This window comes from Silurus meridionalis, chromosome 18, assembly GCF_014805685.1.
Source record: "Silurus meridionalis isolate SWU-2019-XX chromosome 18, ASM1480568v1, whole genome shotgun sequence".
In the NCBI taxonomy this organism is placed as follows: Eukaryota; Metazoa; Chordata; class Actinopteri; order Siluriformes; family Siluridae; genus Silurus; species Silurus meridionalis.
In genome coordinates, this window is record NC_060901.1 from 16,357,933 (window position 1) to 16,381,977 (window position 24,045).

The 24,045-nt window shown below is 36.8% G+C and overlaps 1 protein-coding gene across 2 annotated transcripts; it reads left to right on the forward strand.

Annotated features, from left to right (window-relative positions):
- The first annotated feature begins 1,547 nt into the window (after nt 1-1,547).
- On the forward strand, nt 1,548-23,127 carry nrf1 (nuclear respiratory factor 1). 2 transcript variants are annotated; one of them, XM_046873546.1, is made up of 11 exons: nt 1,548-1,686; nt 4,947-5,180; nt 7,054-7,168; nt 7,256-7,382; nt 7,462-7,605; nt 8,573-8,731; nt 8,899-9,102; nt 11,372-11,473; nt 11,639-11,793; nt 14,159-14,283; nt 22,070-23,127. In XM_046873546.1, the coding sequence occupies exons 2-11, from the start codon at nt 4,970-4,972 to the stop codon at nt 22,228-22,230; spliced, it is 1,503 nt and encodes a 500-aa protein (XP_046729502.1). In that variant the 5' UTR covers nt 1,548-1,686; nt 4,947-4,969; the 3' UTR covers nt 22,231-23,127. The 2 variants fall into 2 exon arrangements, with proteins under 2 accessions (XP_046729502.1, XP_046729503.1); XM_046873547.1 differs by lacking the exon at nt 1,548-1,686 and adding an exon at nt 1,710-2,723.
- The last annotated feature ends 918 nt before the right edge of the window (nt 23,128-24,045 follow it).

Below are 24,045 nucleotides of genomic sequence, written 5' to 3' on the forward strand. Positions count from 1 at the left end.
ATTCAAAATCTATTTAGACCCTATTCACCTTTGTTTTTTGTTTTTTTTGTTTGTTTGTTTTTTTAGTTATGTTGCAGCCTGATACTATAATCATTCAGATTGATTTTTCTCCTCCTTAATCTTCACTTAGAACCATAATGACAAAGTGAAATAAGAATTGTCTGTAATTTATTTTATTAAAAAAAAAAGCCCTGAAATAAAAATGGAAAAATCAAATGGAAGAAGTGCAGCACAATTGGGACTCTTCCAAGATCTGGTTGTCTGACAAAACTGAGCAATCAGGGGAGAAGGGCCTTAGTATGAGAAGTGACTAAGAACCTGATGGTCACTCTGACTGAGATCCTCTGTGGAGAAGGACAACCATCACTACAGCCCTCCACCGATCTGGGCTTTATGGCAGTGTGGACCCAAGGAAGTCTGCTTGGAGTTTGCCAAAAGGCACCTGAAGGACTCTCAGACTGTGTGGAACAAGATTCTTTGGTATGATGAAACCAAGATTGAACTGTTTGGCCTCAATTCTAATCATTATATTTGGAGGAAATCAGGCACTGCTCATCACCTGCCCAAAACCATCCAAACAGTGAAGCATAATAGTGGCAGCATAATGCTGTGTGTGTGTTTTTCTTCAGCAGGGACTGAGAGACTGGTCAGGATTGAGAAAGGGAAAGCAGAATGGAGGAAAACCTGTCCTACGGCGATCAGGACCCCAGTCTGGTTCACCTTCCTACATGACAACGACCCTAAGAACACAACCAAGCCAACACAGGAGTGGCTTAAGAACAACCAGCTAAGGAATAAAGTTAATGTCCTAGAGTGGCCCAGCCAGAGCCCTGATTTGAACCCTACTGAACATCTCTGGAGAGACCTGAAAGTGACAGGACTTGCAAAGGAGAATGGCAGAAAATTTCCCAATTTAGGTGTAAAACGTTTGTTGCGTCACACCCAAAAAGACTTGAGGCTGTAATTGTTGCCAAAAGTGCTTCAACTAATTACTGAATAAAGAGTCCGAATACTTATGTACATGTGATATTTTAGATTTTACTATCATTCTATCACTATCATTATGGGGTACTGGGTGTAGATTAATGAGAAAAAAATAATTTGAACGACTGTAGTATATACTACAGTCGTTCAAATAATTTTTTTTTCTCATAAATCTACACCCAGTACCCCATAATGGGCATAATTGCACCATAAATATATTATTATTACTATTGTTGATAATGATATTAACCTTGTTTTTATTCATGCATTTAAAAAAAAAACATTGAATGAGACTTAAGTAGGGGACACTTCTGCTTAATATTTTCAGATCTTTGGGATTTGCTGGATGTTTGTGTGTCTGCATAAGCAAAAAATAAATAAATAAAACTGTTTAAAAAAAATAAATAAATAAATAATAATAATAAAAAAAGAAAAAAAAAAAAAAATATATATATATATATATATATATATATATATATATATATATATATATATATATATAAGCGCAAACTATAAAACTGTGTTTGCCACAAAGCTTTAGTGTGTGTGAGTCTAAGTGTGTTTGTGTGTGCGTATGTGTGTGCGTGAGTGAGTGAGACCGCGGGAGCGCGCGCGCGCGTCCTCTGTTCTTTGTCCTCCATTGCAGGTCAGTGTTGAGCTCCGCTGTACCGCGCAGGCCCGGAGTAGCGCAGCCGCTCTGAGGTTAGTACCCTACCGCGCAATCTCCAGCTATTTCAGCCCCGGCGCAGCCGCACCACCAACCCGGCAGCGCTCAGCCCCTCAGCAGATGTGGAGAGCTGGCGTTAGTGCAGTACGGCGCTGAACTTCGCGGATTTGTCGCGCTTTTTCTCACAGAGTCGCGTTCGTTTCAACAAGAAGAGAGTAGAAATAAGACGTGGTTGTGTGTGTGCAGGCCCGGGCCTGTGATTAAACCCTGCGATAGTGCGCGCTCGCTCTCTCTCTCTGTGTGTGTGTGTGTGTGTGTGTGTGTGTGTGTGTGTGTGTGTGTGTGTGTGTGTTGGCGGGTTCGACATGGCTAATGCTAAGTCTCTGTTTGTTTTAGACGCGGTTCTGCTAATTGCTGTTGCGTAGATTCTGCACATACAGAAAACCGCTTCATCTTTATAATAAGAAATATTGATTACACGTTTTGCCTTTTTAACGTGGACTTAATTCAGCGGAATAACATGACATCTGCAGTCACCGGCTAACTAGCCAGTTAGCAATCAAGCTAAAGGCTAACCGAACTGGATAACTTTACCTCGGACTGCTCAGCTTTCTCGGAGCAGTTTTAACCCTCACGTATTAGACTTTTTATTGCAATAAACGTATAAAAGCGTAGCTGCTGTGTATAAAGGGAACGGGGAGATCTGAGAGTTGTAGCGCGGGTTAGTTGTGTTGGACGCCGCGGTGCAGTGGGTTTAGCCTGATCGCTACTGCAGCAGTCACCAAACTGTGATGTAGGAAATGTGAATGAACATCTTGAGGAGGGAAAAACTCCTAATAAATAGCATGGCGGCTGTGGTGCTCGACTGCTGTTTCAGTGATAATGGTGTTTTATTGATGAGGTTTTGTGCAGACATCAATCTGGACTTGAGTCTGCATCATCACTCAGGTCCTGGTCGTGGTTTTGGTGTCAGCAGTTACTCTGAACACAGAGAAACAGTATCTGAGTTTTGTTTAAAAAGAGGATTTGGAGTAGGAAATGAACTTCTAATGTCGAAATGACAAGATGAACAGTTAAGTGTTAAAAAGGCTTTTATTTTTCACATGTACATTACAGCTGTTTCATTAAATTATCACAGCTTGTTCAGAATCATCTGCAATGATGCAGCAACTCTGGAGCAGAAAGAATTAAGGGCCTTGCTCAAGGGCCCGAATGTAACTGTTTAACAGTGTTGAACCTAAATCCTTAATCACAGAGCCACCGCTTCTCCATATACAGCCCACTTGTAGATGCAAGGTTTTGTAAATAATTTTGTTGATGTCAGGAAACACTGACCAGCTGCAGAAAGTTGTGTTTTGTGTTAATGTCCTCTCACAGCTCCAGCATATCATTACTTTATGTGTCTGTGTGCACAGCATCTCTACAGCTTTCCTCACACTTCTCTTGTTTCCAAAACATATCAGGAGGTGGATTTTGTTTGTTTTACAAGAATAATCTAAAATGAATCTTGCAATAATCTGAAATGGCAGATTTATAAAAATGCACAGTTGATTTTCGCCTGGATCACTGATGTTACCTTGTTTGTATAAAAAAGTGTAATAATGTGTTCTTTATTATTGTGTAATCATTAAAAAACCTTTTCATTGTATTTAGTAATTTTCTTTTTTATGTAATTGCAGCTGGTTAGCTGCAGATTATTTTCCAGTTTACCGTTTAACAATTTCCTCTATTCAGGTACAGTTTTTCCTGTAAATCAGCACAGTGAAGTGTGTTGAGTATAATGACCTTTCTGTACACAGTAAACAGTACCAAACAGAAACCTGTCATGAAAACACACACCCAGAAATTATATTCAGTAAAAATATATATTTTTTTTATTTTGAAACTAAAAATATACAATATTTTAAGCATTATAAATAGTTAAAATAAATTTCATCTTAGGAATCACAGATTGTATATCACGGGGAGATCGGAAAGAAAACCGGACATTGTGGAATTAATAATGATGTAAAATGTAAAAACGACACTTCTGTTCTAGGGACATTTCTGCAGTCCTCAACAAGAGCAAAACATGACGCCGGTAACATTTTGTCCATTGTTTTGTAAATATTATGAAAAGAAAAAAAATCATTCTTATGTGGGGGGAAAAACACACAAATCCTCTGATTGACAGGATGGATGAGGTTTTATCGCTCATCACTGCTGGATTGTTTACTCTCTTCTGGAGAACACAGTTCAGAAAGACCAATAAAAGACTAACTGTGTAACTGTAAAGCAGTTAATAGTAAAGTAAAGTATAATCAGTGGCTAATTGGTCTTTCTGATGAGCGATAAAACCTCACCCATTTTGTCACTGACAGGATTTGAGAGTTTTTCGATGGTCTACTAAACCTGCACCTGATAATAACCTGATAATTACCTGATTTGTGAAATTAGGTTTCTCAGTAGCTGTAAATAAAGAGAGCTGTGTGCAGAAATTAGAAAAAGGTGAAAAAGAACATTTCTCTAAGAACTTTGCTTCTCCTGAGATAATTCTCCTATGGAAATGAATATCTTTAAATGGTAATGCAGTAATAAGATTTGACTCAAAGTAAAATTCATAAGGATATTGCGTTAAACATGAAGTTAATAATATATAAAATATTTGCATTATCATAGAAAATATAAAGGTCTTAAAAGCCCAAAAACTAATATTCAGGTGTACAGTTTTGCTTCAAGGCTTCATGATGTGTTTAAATAAGTCTAAATGTGTAATTGTTTGTGTTTTGCACCACCATTAGAGTACAATGTAAACCACATCTACGTCCAGTTATTAACATTTTGAGTCAGACTCGCTTTTCTACAAGCCTGTTGAAATGGGAGAGTTGGTCAAGTGATCATAATGAATTCGTTTAACAGTAATAATGTGCAAATCTTGATACACGCACAAGGCAACATGCAGGAGGTAATGAAAGAGCTAAATGTAGACCCATGGGAGGTTGGTGGTTAAGATGTTGGACTTCTGATTGAAAGGCCAGGTGTTTAAATCTCAGCACCTGCAAGCTGCTACTGCTGAGCCCTTGAGCAAGGATCATAACTGCTTGATTATATAAGATAATTATAAGTCGCTCTGGATATTGTCAAATGCCATGAATATAAATGCATGTAACACTGGGTCTACAGTTTAACTGATCTTTTATTGTGATTATAATTATTTTTTAGTGTCTTTTAATATACAATCTATCAGATATTTGTTTTAAATAATACATTTGTTCTTTGTGAATGTGTGTATGTGGGTGCTGTGTTTGTGCATTAGTGTAAAGAAAGCTGCATGAAGTGATGGACGACCACACAGTACATCAGGATCACATGACGACCATCGAAGCCCATGCTGTTTCTCAACAGGTTCACGTGTCTACTTACACAGAGCACAGCATGCTAAGCGCTGACGAGGACTCGCCTTCTTCCCCCGATGATGACACTTATGATGACTCTGACATCCTAAACTCAGCAGGAACAGACGAGGTTACAGCACATTTGGCAGCTGCAGGTACAGCACACTCCAGAAAACAGAAATAATTTCACATGGTGTGAGGAAAGAAAGCAAACTTTTTATACCTCCCGCACATTCTGATTATCACTTATAATCACTTACACTCTGTTGTAGGATGGACTTTTTAAAGTCACACACAGAAAACAAAAACAAAACACTGGATTCCTTAATGAATGTGAATATTTCCACCTCTGGTAACATGGCTCAGTATAAAGTCTTAATAAAAAAGTTATGTTTTTTTGTTTGTTTGTTTGTTTTTAGCCCACTTTTCTCCTCGCAGTGAACGATCATTACAAATCAGTACAAATAGGAGTGTTGTTCTCCATTCATTCTCACTGAATGGATCGTTCAGGATGAATAGGATGAATATAGTGGGCGGGTTTCAACTGATGTGTTACACAGTGCTGTACATCATCATCATCTACACAACATTAATTACAGGAATACATTTTGGAAGTTTTTTTTCCTGTACAGTTCCAGAGACAGGACCAAGACACTATAAAGTGGTTTTAATAAACTGAGACCTTACTAGAACAATTAATATAGAGTTTTCTTTTAATTCAACACTGTCTGTATGAACAACAAGGCCAATACCTGATATTTACTTTTAGATGTGTTAAACAAGCATCTCTTTAATTCCACCCATTCTTTAAGTGTTAAAAATATGGGAACACTTATCTGATATTATGTTAGATTCATTAAACAATTGATAATTAAATAATTGATTTAATAGTCATGATTGCCTATTGTTGATTTGAGCCCTGTGTTTCAAATGTGAAGGATAAACAGGTAGTACAGAAAGCTGTCTGTGAAAGAAGTCCTAATGAAGCAGAATCAGAGTTATTGCAAATCTTTATAAGCCATTGTACATAGCTAAAACAATTTAGAATGTCCTAAAAAAAAAGAAAGAAACCGCTGATGTATTGACACCCATACAAAAAAACATCAGAGGCAGTTGATTACAGAAATATTATGAGTGCAAAACCGCTTATGAGGAGTAAAGGAAGAACTCGGAAAGTGGTAGCTCAGTGGTTAAGGCATTGGACTTTGGCTCAGAAGGTCATGAGTTCAAGTCCCAGCATTACCAAGCTATCACTGATGGGCTCTTAACCCTTAACTGCTCAGTTGTAAGTTGCTCTGGATAAGAGCTTCTGCCAAATTTTTATAAATGTAAACTTCATCAGGTAAATATCTTTCTTTCGGCTTCTCCCATTAGGGGTCGCCACAGCGGATCATCTGTATTCGTGATCGGCATGTTCGATTTGGCATGTTTTTACGCTGGATGCCCTTCCTAGCGCAACCCTCCCCGTTTAGCTGGGCTTGGGACCGGCACTAAAAGTGCACTAGCTTGTGCAACCTTAATAGCTGGGTTCTAGTTAATCAGCAGACTTTAACGCAACTGAGCAGCATTTCACTTTCTGAAGAGGAAACTACTACGAGAAACACCTACAAGACTGAAAAATCACGAAAGAAGAATGTCACAGTTTGGTGATGTTAGAGGGCTATTGGTTTGATGCCGTTATTACAAGCCAGAAATATACCACTATATATATATATACTTAATCGTAGTTTAAGATTACACATTCCAATACTTTTATCTGAAAAAATGTTGCCAAATGTGCCATTATCAAGAATTAGTTTTTTATTTTTATTGTCTAATCTCCAACTCAACTTCAGTGTATAGCAAACGAAATAATTAGCCTTATTGTTTAAAGTTAAAGTGATGTATGCAGGTGCTTAACATTTAAACATTTGTTTAAATGTTGTCGAATGTGTCATCTTTTTAAATATGTCTTCCTATTCTTGGAATTCTTTATTCTGGAGGTCAGTTCTAAATAGACTGTAACTGTATATGCAAACTAACATCCAGGTCCAGTCGGCATGGCTGCTGCTGCTGCTGTGGCTACAGGGAAAAAACGCAAAAGACCCCACATTTTTGAGTCAAACCCATCAATACGCAAAAGACAGCAGACTCGTCTGCTTAGGTGGGTAAAGTGCTTTATATTAAAACTAAACCCCCTTAAATACAAACAAGTAAAAAATGTTAAAATCCTAAATCTGTTTATGTCTAGGAAGTTGAGAGCAACACTGGATGAATACACAACTCGAGTTGGTCAGCAGGCCATTGTTCTCTGCATTTCTCCTTCTAAGCCTAATGCTGTGTTTAAGGTGTTTGGTGCTGCTCCACTCGAGAACGTGGTAAGTAAATGTCTTTACTTTCTAGTCTTTAGATTGAATACTTGTTTTAAATTGTGTGGTGTTTCCGGCTCTATGTCAGGTCAGAAAGTATAAGAGTATGATTTTGGAGGATCTGGAAAATGCCTTAGCTGAACACGCACCACCCGGTGGTGGAGACCTGAGCTCTGAACTACCACCACTTACCATTGATGGCATCCCAGTGTCTGTGGATAAAATGACACAGGTGAGTGCAAACCAGCAGGTGGCACTGCAGGGTAGACTTTCATTTCTTACAGTACCTGGAGTAGTAAAATTGAAAACACTTTTCTGATGTAAGGCATTTTTACTGTTCTGCACTTGAGATTTGCAGAGGCAGAGCTTCAGGTGGAGACTGATTGGCTCATCTCTTATTTTGTTGGGAGGTTTTGCTTCAAGGCATTTTTGAAGTAGCGTTCTGTTAAATTGCAGCATTCCTATAGGGTTATGGTTAGACCTGAAAGTGCCAGCCGGTCTGGTAATATAAAATAATAAGAGTAAAAATCACTATATATTGGCACAGGCAGTGTAATATTGCAAAAAGATGATTAAAATCGCTATTTATACAGCTGTTATGTCCTGTCCTCGAATTAATACTACAGATTTACAGTAGTATAACATATTTAATCATGACTAATTGTAAAATTTCTTTCAGTACTTGTCACATGAAAATGAAGTCTGAGGTAAAAATCTGTGTTTGTGTTCAGTTTAACTGCAGTGTAAACATAACCTGAAGAAAAGGAAGCCCCCAGAGAATAGACACACCCTGTGGGGTTGCAGATTTCAGAGGCAGGTCTTTGCAGGAATCAGCATGTAAGAGTTCAGATCTGTGGGTGTGTGTATACGTGCAATTATGCAGTTCATCTAGAAAAGCTCCAAAGCTTCTGATTGACTCCCAGGTGGATTAGGAGCAGGAGGATGAAGGAAGCAGCTGAGTGGAGTATTCAGGACATTTAATTAGGCCATCTGTACAGCTTTAGATAAAACACAACAGTATGAAATTAGAACCTGTAGCAGTCATTCAATATTAAAGCTGGTAATCAAATCAAGGTTTTTTGATGAAAGCACATTATTTTATTAGTTCAAAAAAATTTACATTAAAAATATTTGTATTTTTCCACACAAGCATTTTTGCGGTCACACCGACCGTTATGTTTTTCAATTTCCCTTTTTAGGCTCAGCTCCGAGCTTTTATTCCTGAGATGCTGAAATATTCTACAGGTCGCGGGAAACCTGGTTGGGGTAAAGAGAGTTGCAAACCTGTATGGTGGCCAGATGACATTCCCTGGGCCAATGTGCGAAGTGACGTGCGTACAGAGGACCAGAAACAGCGAGTATGATCATGAAAATTATCATTTTAAATAAATAGTTAATAATTTACTTAATGATATTTTGAGCTTTCCAATGAAAGATTTGATTTTGTTCTATAAAAAGGAAGTATCCCAGTGTTGTTAAGAAAAAGCTTTTTAGTTTGGGATTGAGTGTTGTTCTTTGGCAACAGGTGTCATGGACGCAGGCCCTGAGGACAATTGTTAAAAACTGCTACAAGCAACATGGAAGAGAGGACCTCCTCTATGCATTTGAAGACCTGCAAGTCACTCCTCAGCAGGTTGCAGCAGCCGCACACAGCATTGCACACCTGGTGCCTTCACAAACAGTTGTTCAGACAATCAGTAACCCTGATGGAACCGTCTCGCTTATACAGGTGAGCTCTGCTTTCAGATCACACAGGCTCATCCTGCTGTGAAGTACAGTCATTTCAAACCATTAGAAATTTGGACATATTGGTCATTTTAATGTGAAATAATACAATCAACAAAAAATATACATAATTTTAACTGCAATTACTACACTGGCCTAATGAATTCTTTATCAGCGCATTATCTGTGTAAAGCTGCTTTGAGATAATGTCCATTGTTAAACGCTATACAAATAAAAATGAATTGAATTAGCAAGAAAAAATGTAATTAATGAAAACTAAATGTAATCCTTTATTTAATTTACTTGCATTTTAATTAATGTTTTCTTCACATGCATTTTGATCCTGTTCATATAACTTTTATCTCCCACTTTGAAGAAAAAAATGTTTCAGCAGTATTACACGTTTAAAAAAAAAAAAAGATTATAAGCCTCAAGTGAAACCCAAAAGTAATTTTGCCAAGAGTAGATATCTAATCTAAGCACATGCACAAGCAGCTGTAGCTGGCCAGAGAATGCTCTGAAGCAGATCTACAAGAACTGGTTCCTATGTGACCAGGTTTTGCTGAAGCCACGTTGGCTACTCTTTGGTTAGAAGGCTTCCATTAGAGGTGAAGGCTGGACCGTGTTTAATCTGATCAGCCTCAACCCCACCATGCCCAACCCCAAACCTGCAGGCATTAGTCATTTAAACCAAAGTTACCCTGACCGGTATGAAGGACTTACTTATGATGAATGAGTGAAAGCATCAAACTCACAGCACAGGGATGTTTAAGCAACATGTGCATGCTTTTAGGTTGATGAAGGTTTTGTATGAATGTCTTGCATTATAGCCTTTATGTCACATTAAGCTATAAAGAAGTTTTGAAGGTTTTTTTTTTATCTCATTACTAATCATTTTAAAATATTGATTGAAATGTTTGCAGTTCAACCTTCTAGTTTGTGTTTGAGTTGCATGTGTAAGGTGGAAAACTGCAAACTGTTAGATTGTGTGGCTGCAAAATGTGCAAGATCTGCACATCTAAAGGCTGAAACTATTCATGTAAACATTTAGTTTAAAAGTCTTAAATTCGCTGTTCTAGGCGCTAAATTATTTCAAGCAGGTCTTAATTTTGAAATTGTCCATTGAACGTTACCTCTAATGATCATTGAAATGCTCCCGCAGAACTTTAGAAACTTTTAAACTTTTTTTGTTTGTTAGTTTCCGTGGTCTTTCTTTCGCTTGTCCAAAGATTATGACTGTAAATCAGACCAACAGCTAATCAGCTTTCTGTTATTGCCGCAAATCTTTTTTTGGATTGTACTACAGATGTATTTTTCAGCTATAGGGAAGTGCATGTTTAACAATACTTGGCTTAAAAAAATCTATTTAGGTCTTGGTTACAGCCAATTGCTAACAATGTAATTATGTGTTTTTGATGTTGTGATCTTGTTTTTTATTTCATCCTTAGTGGTCTTTAATGGTTATAAGTCTTTAAAAAGGTCTTAAATTTTGACTTTGTGAAACCTGGAGAAACCACTAAAAAGTTTATGATGTAGATTCCAGTCTCAGAAAACATAAACAGAGTGGGCGTTACTAATATGTTTTACATTACGTTAAAATTCTCAGTTGTTTGTACTCTAATGAAAAGAATGCTGAGAAAGTCACTGTGTAATCTCACTGATTGGGTCAGCAGTCAGTCCTGCAGGTTTAGCATTGATTCCATAAATGAAATGTTTCATCGTTTCATCGGAAATGTTTTTATTTCCTTTATACTGAATGTCTGGTCATATCGAGGCTTCAAAAAATCCTAAGCACCCTTTTAAATAGACATAATTACAGATGTTTATTTTACTTCTGCATTATTGAGGTAACATTGCTATTCTAACAAATAATCAAATGTATCAGAGTAAAGCAACAAATTGACAGCACTGTAGATGCAGAAAGTCAGGACCAGCAGAAAACTACCTGTAAGGCAGTCACTATAATGAGAAAAGCACTTGATGATAATCTCCTGCTTACAGACTATCAGATAAATGTTAGTAATGTTGTATTGCAGGTAGCGAAATGTTTTTTAATAAGTGCTGAAAGGATGAAAATAAACAACTTCTATATTAAATAAAAATTTATTTTCCTCAGTGAGGACAACTCTATTATGCCCCTGTCATGTAACATTTTCCAACATCGCCAACATGGTGTATTAAAAAGTTGTAATAAATGGCTAATTAAAAGTAAAGTAACAATGATATGTAATAATATCCTCATTCACATCTCTATGTGATGACTGCCCTGACAGGTGGGCACTGGGGCGACTGTAGCCACACTTACTGATGCTTCAGATTTGCCAGGCACTGTTACTGTTGCCCAGGTCAACTACTCTACAGTGACAGACGGGGAGGTAAGAAAATAAACCCCATTTTTATTCTGTATAATATTTGCTGTAATATGCTTGTTAGAATAAGTAAATAAATAAATGTATTTTAAAATGTGTTTGGGTAGGTAATTACAATTTAGTTACATTTAATGTTTTAATTTTTTGTCTTTTACTATGATGTTCTTTTAGGTTGAGCAGAATTGGGCATTGCAGGGTGGTGAGATGACCATTCAGACCACACAAGCATCTGAGGCTACACAGGCAGTAGCTTCTTTAGCAGAGGCTGCTGTTGCTGCTTCCCAGGAAATGCAGCCAGGAGCAACAGTTACCATGGCACTCAACAGGTACACAAGGGAGGGACTGTTTGAAAGAGGGAAAGAATGGGTAAGGGAGCAGGAGTTGTGTGTAACCATTGAAGCACCATTAGTCCCTAGCCAAGTCTCCACCTCAGTTATATGCCCTTAGAGACCTGTTATAACGGCTCACCTGAGCCCATCTACATCTTGTTTATCACAGGTAAGAAAACCAGAAATAGCAGACAGCAGGATTACTGATGGAACATTCTGTTCCTATTACCATTATTTCCTTCACCTTTACTATGATGCACTATTCTCTATTCTCTGTTCACACCACATACTGAAGACACTAAAGGTGTCTGATTTTCTTCTTAATGGTATTGGAATATCCATAGATAGCAATCATCTGTCACTCACAGAGCAGAAGGTGCAAGTAGTCAGAAAGATGTATACAGTACTGTACTACAGGAAAGAAAGTTTTAAGGTGTGGGGAAAACACAGTAAAATAAGAATGCTTTCAAAAATAGAAGTAATCATTTATTTGTATCTATTAACAAAGTAAATAAACAGAAGAAAAATCCAAATAAAATAAGTATTCATTCTTTCAAAATTCAAATAAAGCATAAATTCTTCATATAGTGCATCTTGGAGAACTAACCACAGATCATCTATGGATGTAGGTGGCCCTTTTGTCTCTACCCAGTCAGACTGGATCAGGGTCAGATCAGGGTCAGGATAGATCTGTGAGGGCCAGAACTATCACTTCCAGAAGCCCTTGTTCTTCTCTATACTGAAGATGGTTCCTAATGACATGGCTGTATGTTTTGGGTTTGTTGTCCTGCTTCAGAATAAATCTGAGACCAATCAGACGCCTCCCTGATGGATAATTTAAAGTCTGTATTTCTCAGCATTGATGACACAAATAATTGCAGAAATGCAGCCCCAAACATGCAAGGAACCTCCATCATGCTTTACTGTTGCCTGCAGACAGTCAATATTGTACTGCTCACCTGCCTTTTGGCAAACAGCTTGCCTCATGCTACAGCCAGATATTTTAATTGTTGACTCGTTAGTTCAGAGCACCTGCTGCTTTTTTTTTTGCAATGTGTTGAGTCGCTTATCTTTGTTTTCGTGGCTTTTTGGCCACAGTTGTTCTATAAAAGGCACTTCTGGCTCGACTTCTCTGAAAAGTAGATGGATGTGCCTGGGTCCTACTGGTTTCTACCATTTCTTTGCTGATGGAAATGCTGGACATCTTCCTATGTCGAAGGGAAGGATGTGCATGTATACAAAATAGCTTGAACATCCCGTCTTTAAACCCTTTAAACATCTCTAAACCTTTTTTTTTTTTTTTTTTTTCCCTGGGAGAGACCTTGCTAAAGCAGTATACCCTTGTGTATTAGTGCTGTGCTCAATCTTTCCATGGTGTATGATTTGTGACATGAAACTCTCACCTTAGTAGCAGTGTTTTGTTTCTCATCCGGTTCAAAACCTCCTATACAGCTGTTTCTGTTTCAGTTAATCACTGTGTTTCAACCTACATATGAAATTGATGATCAGCAACAACTGCTTGGTATCTTTGGTTAATCATATACCAGAATCTGAGCCCACAAAACTTCTGAATTTCTGCAGCAGGACAAAGTGTGAAAGTGTAAAAATTAAAATCCAGAGGGTGGTCACACCGAATATTAATTTGATTTAGATTTTCTTTTGTTCACTTTGCGTTTTATACATTGAAAAGAATTAGCAATAAAAATATATTTCTTTTTGAAAGCTTTCTTACTCTATAGCATTTCTTCACACTTGCCTAAAACTTTTGCACAGTAGTGTATATATTATTTAGCAGTGACGCTTAATTTAAACAAATGATGCGTCGAATCCTTCAATTGATCCCGATGGCTGTGTACCACATCCTTCCTAGGGTTTGTGTTTAGGGCTGGACAATGAATTTGCCATGATGTATATGGCTGATGGCACTTAGTGTACTTGGGACAATATGACTTATTGTATATTGCAGTTGAGCAGATCGGTTACTCTGAAATGTTCCATTTGTACGACATCCAGTCGCAAATACTGACCTGCACAGAAAAAAATATTTTTCATCTGAATTATTTCTGGCTCAAAGTGTGGTACTCCATTAAAATGAGACCATGTACCAATAAAATTTGTATTTAAATATTAATTACAAATAAATAAAATATTGTCCACGAGGGGGCAGTATGCACTACAATGTATGTCAGACCTCCGGGATGGTGGTAATATTATTGTTTGATGGAGCCTATGCTAGTTACAAAGTGTCTGTACTAAAAACATTTGTTTTTGCAGAATGACTTCCAGATTCAAACACTGAAAAATGATTGCTTTCAGAAGATAAATTGAATAAACAATATTGTCCTTATTGTGTATTTTGTAGCGAGGCAGCGGCCCATGCTGTGGCGACGCTGGCAGAGGCAACTCTTCAAGGAGGAGGACAGATTGTGTTGGCAGGGGAGACAGCAGCTGCAGTAGGAGCTCTCACTGGAGTGCAAGATGCCAATGGTATACCCACACGCCTCACTCTTTACAATGTATACTTTTAAAGTATAAATTGAATTTAAACTCTCAAAGAGACTTAAGGCTGAATTCAGCCTCAAGTCTCTGAGCTGAAGTCTGTCACCATGAATATATTTAGCACTGCACTTTATTTAACACACAAACTGGTTTTCCACGTTAAAATTTTCATATTTTCATAGGGAAAACATTCCAGTGCAGATATAAAGTGTGCAGCCGATTTGTATTATTTCAGAACCTATATGCACGATTTAACAAATAACTAATAAATCAATGTGCATTTTTTTAAATCCACAAAGAAATGTATGTGTCATAGCTGTAATTGTTAGGTCTCTGGTTAGGATAAATAGCACCTGTGATGTCCAAAATAATTCATGAAATTTGAGGTTATGTTGCTTATGAATTTTTTTTTTTTTTTAACTATGTATTTATTTATTGTTTAGAACACTCCAGTCACCCTGAAAGATCTTGTACCAATTTTGTTTCTCTTCTCCTTTTTTTTTTTTTTTTGCATAAGTTTTGTTTGATGTCTTCTCTAATGGCAGTTCCTTGCTGCCAGTATTAATAAGTGAAACAGGAATGGTTGGACCTAGAATCAGAGAAAAATATAATCTACTGTTACACAGGTGACTTCCCTACTTACTTAGTGCTGTTTCTATGCATTAAAAGGAGATGCCATGGCAAAAGGATCTGACTTATAAGCATGTCTTCTTTTCATCTGAAGGCATTTTGTAACTGAATGAACTGTAAAATTATAGAAGTGCTTACAATCTTTTTTTATGTATAAATTTACAAATGTAAATATTCATATACGAGTTTTTTCTCAAAATTGCATAATTCTCCTGTAAACCAAATTAAATCTTTTATTATGCTTCTGCAAGTAATTCTTAAAAGAAATCCTTCTGTCATGTAAGGATGAACAAAACCCCTCTGTAGGCACATGTTTTGCATATAGATTAAAAACTATTCAGCTTTAAATAAGCAACACATTTATCTATCATTTTGTAGGACACAAACCTTGCTAAAGTGTCTATAAAACAGTAAACATTAGTGTAACATTACTGATTTACTGATGCCAATGCTAACACAATATAATGTTCAGTCCAAGTGTGTCTATGTGACTGTGTGGTTTATTCTGACCCTTAGTCCTGTCCGTTATTAAGCTCAGTGATTATGTTGGTAGTCTACATATTATAAGGTGACACAAGAGATGAGAGAGAGAGAGAGAGAGAGATCTACAGACAAGGCAAGCTGGTCTATAATAATCCTTTGGGTCTTTCTGGAACAGATGGTGTGTGTGTGTGTGTGTGTGTGCGTGTGTGCACATGTGTGTGCATGTAAGATCCATGTCACCCACTCTACCCGCCACAATTCTAATTAATCCCTGATTTACAGCAATGACTAAGCATCTATGTATACTCTACATATGATCATAAATGTACTGTGTGTATACCGTGTACTGGTACACACACAAACACACACATATAATACACCATTTAAAAACCAGCCATGTTAATAAAAATGTTCATATTTCTAACTACAGCATTAGCTTAGCGCATCTACACGCATTTAGCCTGGTCACCATTAGTAGTAGCTGTCCTGCTGGTGTCTTAGTGAATCCCCCAATCCATTGTAACCACAGGCGAGTCCCTATGGAGAGAGGCCTCTTAAAGGGCTTTGATCCTCTCCATTATAAGTGCATAGGCTAATCACATGGCCAGCTGTCGGCTAGCTTGCTCAAGGCAGAAACAATCTCATACATGCACAATATGAGGAGACTAAACTAAAATTAAGATGATCTTTGTTTAATGTTAAACCCAACATAAAACTACATTTAGACCTTTTGGGTCTTGGAAATTGTGTATTAATTATCTATATTCAAATGTTGCTTTAATTCTTATATCTGATTTAGATATTGAGTCAATGTGACTTTGTTTTTAATATAACAGTTAACACGGATGAAGTGAAACTGCTCACATACCTCCTCAGTGGTCATTCGAGATAAACTTTCAGGGAAACCAGAAGAGTAGCCCTTCAGATGGTTGGGTTCTGTAGTGGTTTCTGCACTTTGTAAATTAAATCTGAAAAAATTCTGAACAATATGTTAGGCAACTATGTATGAATGAAGAAAAAAAATACTGCCTATTGTTGGGAGCTCCCTTTTTTTTTTCAAAAATTAAATGCTGATTTTGTTAAATTGACTCTTATTATATAGCTGATGATATTGCTGGCCTTTCTTTTTGTTCCTTATTTCTTTTTAAAATAAGTAAATATGCTTAGTCATTGCATATTTAATCAATGTGTTTGGCAACATTTTGGTGAAGTGGGTACCGTAGTTGCCTTACAACAGGTGGTGCAGCTTGGAGGTTCATATTCTTTCTCCATGTTCTGGGTTTTCAGGTTTCCTCAAACAGTAAAAAACATGCACATTGGTGGACCTGCTGTGAAATTGCTTGTGTGTGTGTGTATGTGAGCGGATGTATGTATGTTTTTGCTGTTGACAGTTTCTTCATCTTAAAATAATAAGCTCCCTTTACAGATAACTTTATGGCCAGTGTTTCTGTGCTGTCCTTGCTTATAGACTTTACATACCCTTCACAGAAATGAGGATTTGTCTTAATCCTGTGTTAGACAAATCCTTACCTGATTTGTGATGGCACTCTAATAAGACTGGTGCTTAAAGTCTCCTCACACTGCTGATTTAAAGGATCAGACTGAATGTGGCCACTGCACATGCTAATTAACAAAACAAAAACCCTAGCTATATTTTAAGGACCTTTTCGGTCTTTTTTGTTTTTTTTTTATTTTATTTTTTTTAAACAGTAGGTGGATTAAGCTAACTTGTAGAAATCAGTAACATATTTAACATTTTTATTTTATGTGCAGTTAAAAGATGTCATTGATGCTTCTGCATGAGAATGACAACTGCTTAGTCTTATTTTAGTTTAATACTGTATGTAATATTAATTGAAGGTTCATGTCTTTTTATTTATTCTTTTCAACGTCAACATTGGTCTTAGCTGCTAAAACAAGGCAGTGACTTTATAATGAAACATATTTCAATGACTGGATAACTTCTAAACCTCAAGAGAAGTCAGGTTTCGATCCATAAAGACGGGTTCTTATAATAACAAGAATTTTAATAAATGAAATAAAGTTACTGCTGTAACTGTCATGACAGATTGTAAAATGACTGAGTTACCACTTTTCTGTGTACTCTTTCTTGGGGGGGGGGGTTTGTATATGAAATGCAAAACATTATCTCATTAGACCATGTAAATTAAGTGAAAAGTCTAAATAGACTATGACATGACAGGTTTTCGATGTGGAAAAACATGCAAAACAATCAGACTGGGAAAACAGTGAAAGATTCAGTAGCTGTGTCTTTATATAATTTATAGAGTTGTTAATGTTAATCATATACTGTTACTATATAAATAGTAAATAAACTAATCCTGTTATCATAATGAATAATTTTTCATTACATTGTACCCATAACATGGAAAGTGTAAATGCCCAGTCAACAGCAGATGCTTCAATAGCAATTATTTGACCTTATTTATTTAATCAATAAAAAGCCAAGCGTGAGCAGCTTTGAAGTGGCCTATTTGAGGTGGCTGTGACTGATTTGCTTTACTTAGCGCCTTTCATTCTGCCACTTAACAGTCCACGATGGATTCAAGGTGGGGGAGAGTTATGGCAGTACTCCAGCCTATAATGATGCTTCATGTAAACCACTACAATCATACCCAATGTAATTAAGGAAAAATCGGTTTAGCTGGGTCGCTCTTCCTGATTTGACTGCTGTTTGTTTGGATAACTGTAGGAACAGGGTTCCCTTCCCTGGCTGCTCTTTGCGCATTCTACAATTTTTTTTTTTAGTTACTACAACACAAATATTTAGCGAAATGCTGCATGTAAATAAACATTACTAATCCTCAAGAGCCAAGCACATGGTCACACAGTGACAAAACAATGATGGTTATATGTTGTATATTCTTTTATATACTGATATTTTTTAAATGCCATTTTGTAGCATACATTGCCCAAGTTGTGTATGTACAGAGGGCAGCATAAGTAGAGAAACAGCATAAGAAGAACAGGCTTTTTCAGGAGGCAGGCTGTGGACGACTAAATTGCCCTATTGTTTGTCACTGCACTGCAGCAGTGTAGCCCTGCCCACTACACTCTCTTGCATCAGTTCCCTCTACTCTTCTCTCTGCCCTCTTTACTGCACTGACTCCCAAATTGAAGTGCAACATGACCACTTAGACGCACAGCACACATACACAGCCTGCCTTTTCTCTAATGTTCTCAGATGACTGGCTAACTAAAGGCCATTTGTCTGATTACTGGAGCTGTGCTGCACTTAGCTTCTATTCACAACAGTTACGGATATGATGTGAAGGAAAATATGTTTAACATGAAAGAATAAATCATGTTATTTTAAAAAGCTTTAAATTCTACAATAAACTAAATAAATGTAAAAGTACAGTAAAAATATTTCAACCTAAGCGCTGATTGCGCTTAACTATCCAGCTAAAAGACAGGCTCTTTAGTGATGAAGAAATGGTAGCTATGCTTTGATTCCCTATGTTGAGCTAAGTCCTTCTGCAATTCTTTGAAAAGTCTAAGAAAAAGGTTTCAGAGCTGTCTAGCTAAAGTCTGGTCAGTATCTGGTTGCTTTCTTTGTGTTTTCTCCATGTATTGTGTTATTTAATCTCTAAAGTTTTCTTTCATCTGGTTTATTCAGGCTCACTTTTAAATAGTTTTTGTTCTGTTTCAATTCAATTTTATTTGTATAGTGACTTTGACAATGGACTTTGTCCCAAAGCAGTTTTACAGAAATAAATATTTTTATCCCACGTGGGAATATTTTCAGCTTTGAAGGAATTACTATTCGCTTTGCTTGGTACCAATGAACATGCCAAAATACATTTAATATGATTGCTATTGCTGTGCTTGCATCCCAATGGGAGTAGCAAGACAATATTAAAGGAGTATTTAGGGCTGCATTTTAGTGACATCATTGGTATACAGTAGGCATGTCATGTAATGCCACTATATTTTTTAATCTAATCTGTATTGTGACTGGAAAACTGGAAACAAACCCTGCTCTGTGATTTCTGACTCAATCTTACTGGAGTTCATAATTGCTCCAAACAGCAACTGTGCTCTTGGCTGTTTATCTTTAGAATTTAGTGCCAATAGGAAATCATCATACCCCTTTAAAATAGTTGCTTTATTTGTTGTTAAATTATAGTCTGACATTAAAACCAATTTAAAAAAAATCTCCAGCTTAATTTCAAGGTTTGCCTTATAAATCAAATGAATACAAAAAGGCAACAGCTCTGAAAATTAAGAAAAAAAAATGAAAAACTAGAATAACAGGATTGTTGAAATCATCAGCCCCCTGATTTAATACTTCATAGTGCCACCTTTTGCTTCGATTACAGATATATATTTTTGGATATGTCTGTACTAGCTTTGCACAAATACAATGGGGGATTTTTGCATATTCTTTCTTTGTAAACTTGCCCAAGTTCAGACAAATTCTATGATAAGAGGCAATGGACTTCTTCTTTTTAAGTAAATCCACAGATTTTCTAGAAAGATGAATGTCCTTGCGTAAGTCCATAAGCCATTGTGTTTTTTTTTGGCAGAATGTTTAGGATCATTGTTTTGTTGGAAGGTAAATGACCTGCTTCAGCTGTTTAGCAGAGGGATGCAGGTTTTCCTCAAGTATTTGGATGTACTTGGCAACATCCATTTTTTCTTCAGTCTTGGCCAATTGCCCAGTCCCTGCTGAAGAGAAACATCCCCACTACATAAAGCTAATACCAAATGCTTGACAGTAGGTTTGGTGTGTTTTGGGTGGTATGCCTTGGAAGCTTTTTACCAAACATAGCACTTCACGTTCGGTCAAAAAAGGTACATTTTGGTCTCATCAGACCATATCATACCAGATGGCATCAGATATTTCCAGGTCCGTTTTTGTATAGCATTAAAGAGACTGAATGTGTCACTTTTTTCAAGAACCGTTTCTTTCTTGCCAGCCTGCCATACATGCCAGCTTTGTATAAAGCTTGCAAGATAGACTGACCAGTCCAAGCCATAAAGGCTTGTAATTTCTTCAAAGTTGTTTTTGGCCTCTAGGATTCTTCTGTGGTCAATGTCCTCCTGGCTCGGTCTGTGTTGATGGTACCATACGCTTTCCAATTCTTAATGTAGCTTTGCTCTGTACTCATTGTGGGTTGAAGAGTGCACTGTAATGGGACAAATAAAGAATTGAAAAAGAAAGTAACATGAGTAGTTGAGTGTGATAGCAATGTGCATTAGGTGTGCAGGGGTATTTGATCACTTCCCCTCCGGAAGTAAAACTCAGAGACTTTAAACTTAGAAATACAGGGATATTGAATAGCTATCTCACAAATTGCAAACAGATCAAGCATCTACAAAACAGTCTTCACAAAGTATAAAGGTGCTGAGAAGTGATGCTGTAATTTGAATGACTTCCATCATTAGGATCAAATCAAGACTGAAATGGTGATTACAAAATAATAATTGTCTTTAAACATTTGTTGTGTTAATTAGAAATATGTTTGGCTCCTCATCTTCTTGAAAGTGATGTTTGATTTGGTAGAGGCAGTCAGGTTTTAGTACTTGACATAATTTATGATTCCATCAATGTTCTTAAGAACCCCTGAAGCATCTGCCACAAAATAGCTCCAAAGCACCAGTAAACCACCACCATATTATAGTGAGGAGGTCAGTTGATTTTCTGTTGCTAAAAATGCTGAGAGTATGCATGATAAAGTTTTTGTTTTGGTCACCTCAATCAATTACAACTGTAATGTACATGTGGTGAAATTCACTTTCTATGTTTAATGAGCTAATTGCAGCAAGGACTTTTGTTTAACACTGCTTTCAAACATCTTATTATGAAAGTAGCTTTTAACTGATTATTTTGAAACTTGGCTTGCACAACAAACACTGTGTACTTATAAGACCTGCCTTCCCCATCCTCATCATGATATCTTCCTCACTTTGTCAAAATTTGACTGAAATTGCACCCTTTCTACCTACACAAACATATCATGCGTAATTTTAATATACTGCCTGGCCAAAAAAGTTACCACCTGGATTTACTAAACAAAAAGGTAAAGCTCAATGTAATAATTACTGCAGTAATTTAAAGTTTCAACTGGCAACAAGTTATATAACCACTAGTTGATGTAGTGAGTAGCAACCATGCTGGAGAAAATGTCCTGTGGTTAAAAAACAAAATGATATGATGAAAGAAAAAAGATGTAAATGTGTTTTAGAAGGGTCAAATTATTGGCCTGCATCAAGCAAAGAAAGAGCCACTCAAAACAATGGCATCAGAATTGTGGCATGTATCTACAAAGTCAACCTGTGGATAAAAAAATGGTGAAAAGATATTGTGCACTCCCTTTTTCCTGTGTTTCTACCCATTTAGAACATGCTGTCTATTCAATCCCAATAATGCATTTATATTTACTTGCATCCCAAGTATGCACAAATATGCGAGTCTCTGCACAATTGTCATGCATATATACTTGCTAGAAAATCACTTTAAAAAAAGAGAAGAATTCTGTTGAAACTAAGAAGAATGTTTCTGTGACACTTGTAGGATAATGTGGGCAAAAATATTTTTATTACTGTTTTTACCTATATCAATCATAAACATAATCAGTAGTGAGATTCAGTATAATTTTTTTTTTACCATATTCTTTCACTCTGCTTTTTCCAGGTTTAGTCCAGATCCCAGTGAGTATGTATCAGACTGTAGTTACCAGTTTGGCACAGGGAAATCGGCCTGTTCAAGTTGCCATGGCTCCTGTTGCCACACGCATCGACAACACTGTAACACTGGATGGACAAGCTGTGGAGGTTGTAACTTTAGAACAGTGACACTCTTGCAAGTATGCAGGGTAAAAATCTGTGCCCTTCCCTAAATGGATATTTTTAACAGGGAATTAAAATTTATCAAGGATTCATGGTTTTTTTAGTAGCGTAATTGTTGTGTTTCAAGTAATGTTTGGGATTTTTTTTTTTTTTTTTTTGTCCTCTTGTGTTATTAGTCATAGGATATAAATAGACCAAATAAATGGACCAAATTCAGTGTGGCAGCAGCAGTAGCCCCTGAATAAATCTCTCTTACATTTGTTTTGTCCTAGCCAAAAATATTTTTTTTAATAATCGAATTTATTTCATCTACATGTTGTTTTCTTAACAATGTGTTTGTGCCATTTTACTTACACTTTTGTTGTCATAAAAAGTCATACATTGTGCTAGTTTGCTTGCATTGTGATAGAACTGATGTAGGCCAGCAGGAAAAAAAATGTACTTTGTGTTGTTTTTTTGCATGTCACAAATTACTCTACAGAATACAAATGTGCCTCTACATTTACTGAGGTATTCTTGTCCCACCAAATGTTTAAAATTTTATCATCCAACTGGAATATCACTAAAATGAATTTTCACCCCTTTCAAAAGTATTTCACAACTCCTATTGAACCTAATATTCTTTGCTCTGTTTTTAAAACAATTATAAATGCTCACTATGATTGTGAGTTAATATAGGTGTATTCTGTCACATTTCATATTTGCATCGTGTAGATTACAAATCAGCTCAATTTAAATTAAGTGTTCCTCCTCAACTGCTCATTGCCTTATTTGATAAATAGTATTTTCCTTAAGTACACTTTCATCACTATTCCAATGACAGAAATAACTCAACACTTGTGTTTTATTGTGTATAAAGATGAAGCTTATTATGTGACTCTATAAACGTACTTTTTTATAACAGTGTTGAAGATGCAAAGATTTATCTCGTATGTGTGGCTGTTATGCTAACTTTTTTCCACTTAATGCATCTCTATAATGACAATGCATATTATTACATGTTTTCCTTCCTGCAATGAAGGCAGATACAGCATCTATAACATTACCAGAGCTTAACCATATAACCTTCTCATTCCATAACTATAAACTGTGATTCAGTTTCTATTTTCCCCTACCAGCAGCCCATTCTGCATCCAAAGTATTAACAGCACCGGATCAGTATAAAAATTATTTTCTCCTGAATGTAATAACATTTGAATGCATACCATGTCCTTCCAATTCTCTTACAAGACCAATTTAAAGAGGTTCTTAGCCAAGCAGACAGTTTTCTTTTACTTTCAGCTGCTGTGGGGGCGCCACAGCAGATCATCCATCTCTATTTCCCTCTGTCCTCTACATCTGCCTCTTTCCTTGGTCTTCCTCTTTTCCTCCTTCCTGGTGCCTCCATCCTCATCATTCTTCTACTAATATACCCCATGTCCCTCCTCTGTACATGTCCAACCCATCTCATTTGGGCCTCTTTCACTTTGTCTACAAAGCGTCCTACATGCAGTACATGTCCCTCTAATAATCCATCCTCGTCACTCCCAACGAAAACCTCAACATCTTCAGCTCTGCTACCTCCAGCTCCACCTTTTGTCTTTTACTCAATGTCACTGTCTCTAAACTATACAACATCGCCGGTCTCACCACAGTCCTATAAACTTTCTCTTTCACTCTTGCAGATACCCTTCTATCACAAATCACTCCTGTCATTCTTCTCCACCCACTCCACCCTGCCTGCACTCTTTTCTTCACTTCTCTAACACACTCTCCATTACTTTGCACTGTTGACCACAGGTTACCTGAACTCCTCCACCTTTTCCAGCTCTTCTCCCTGCA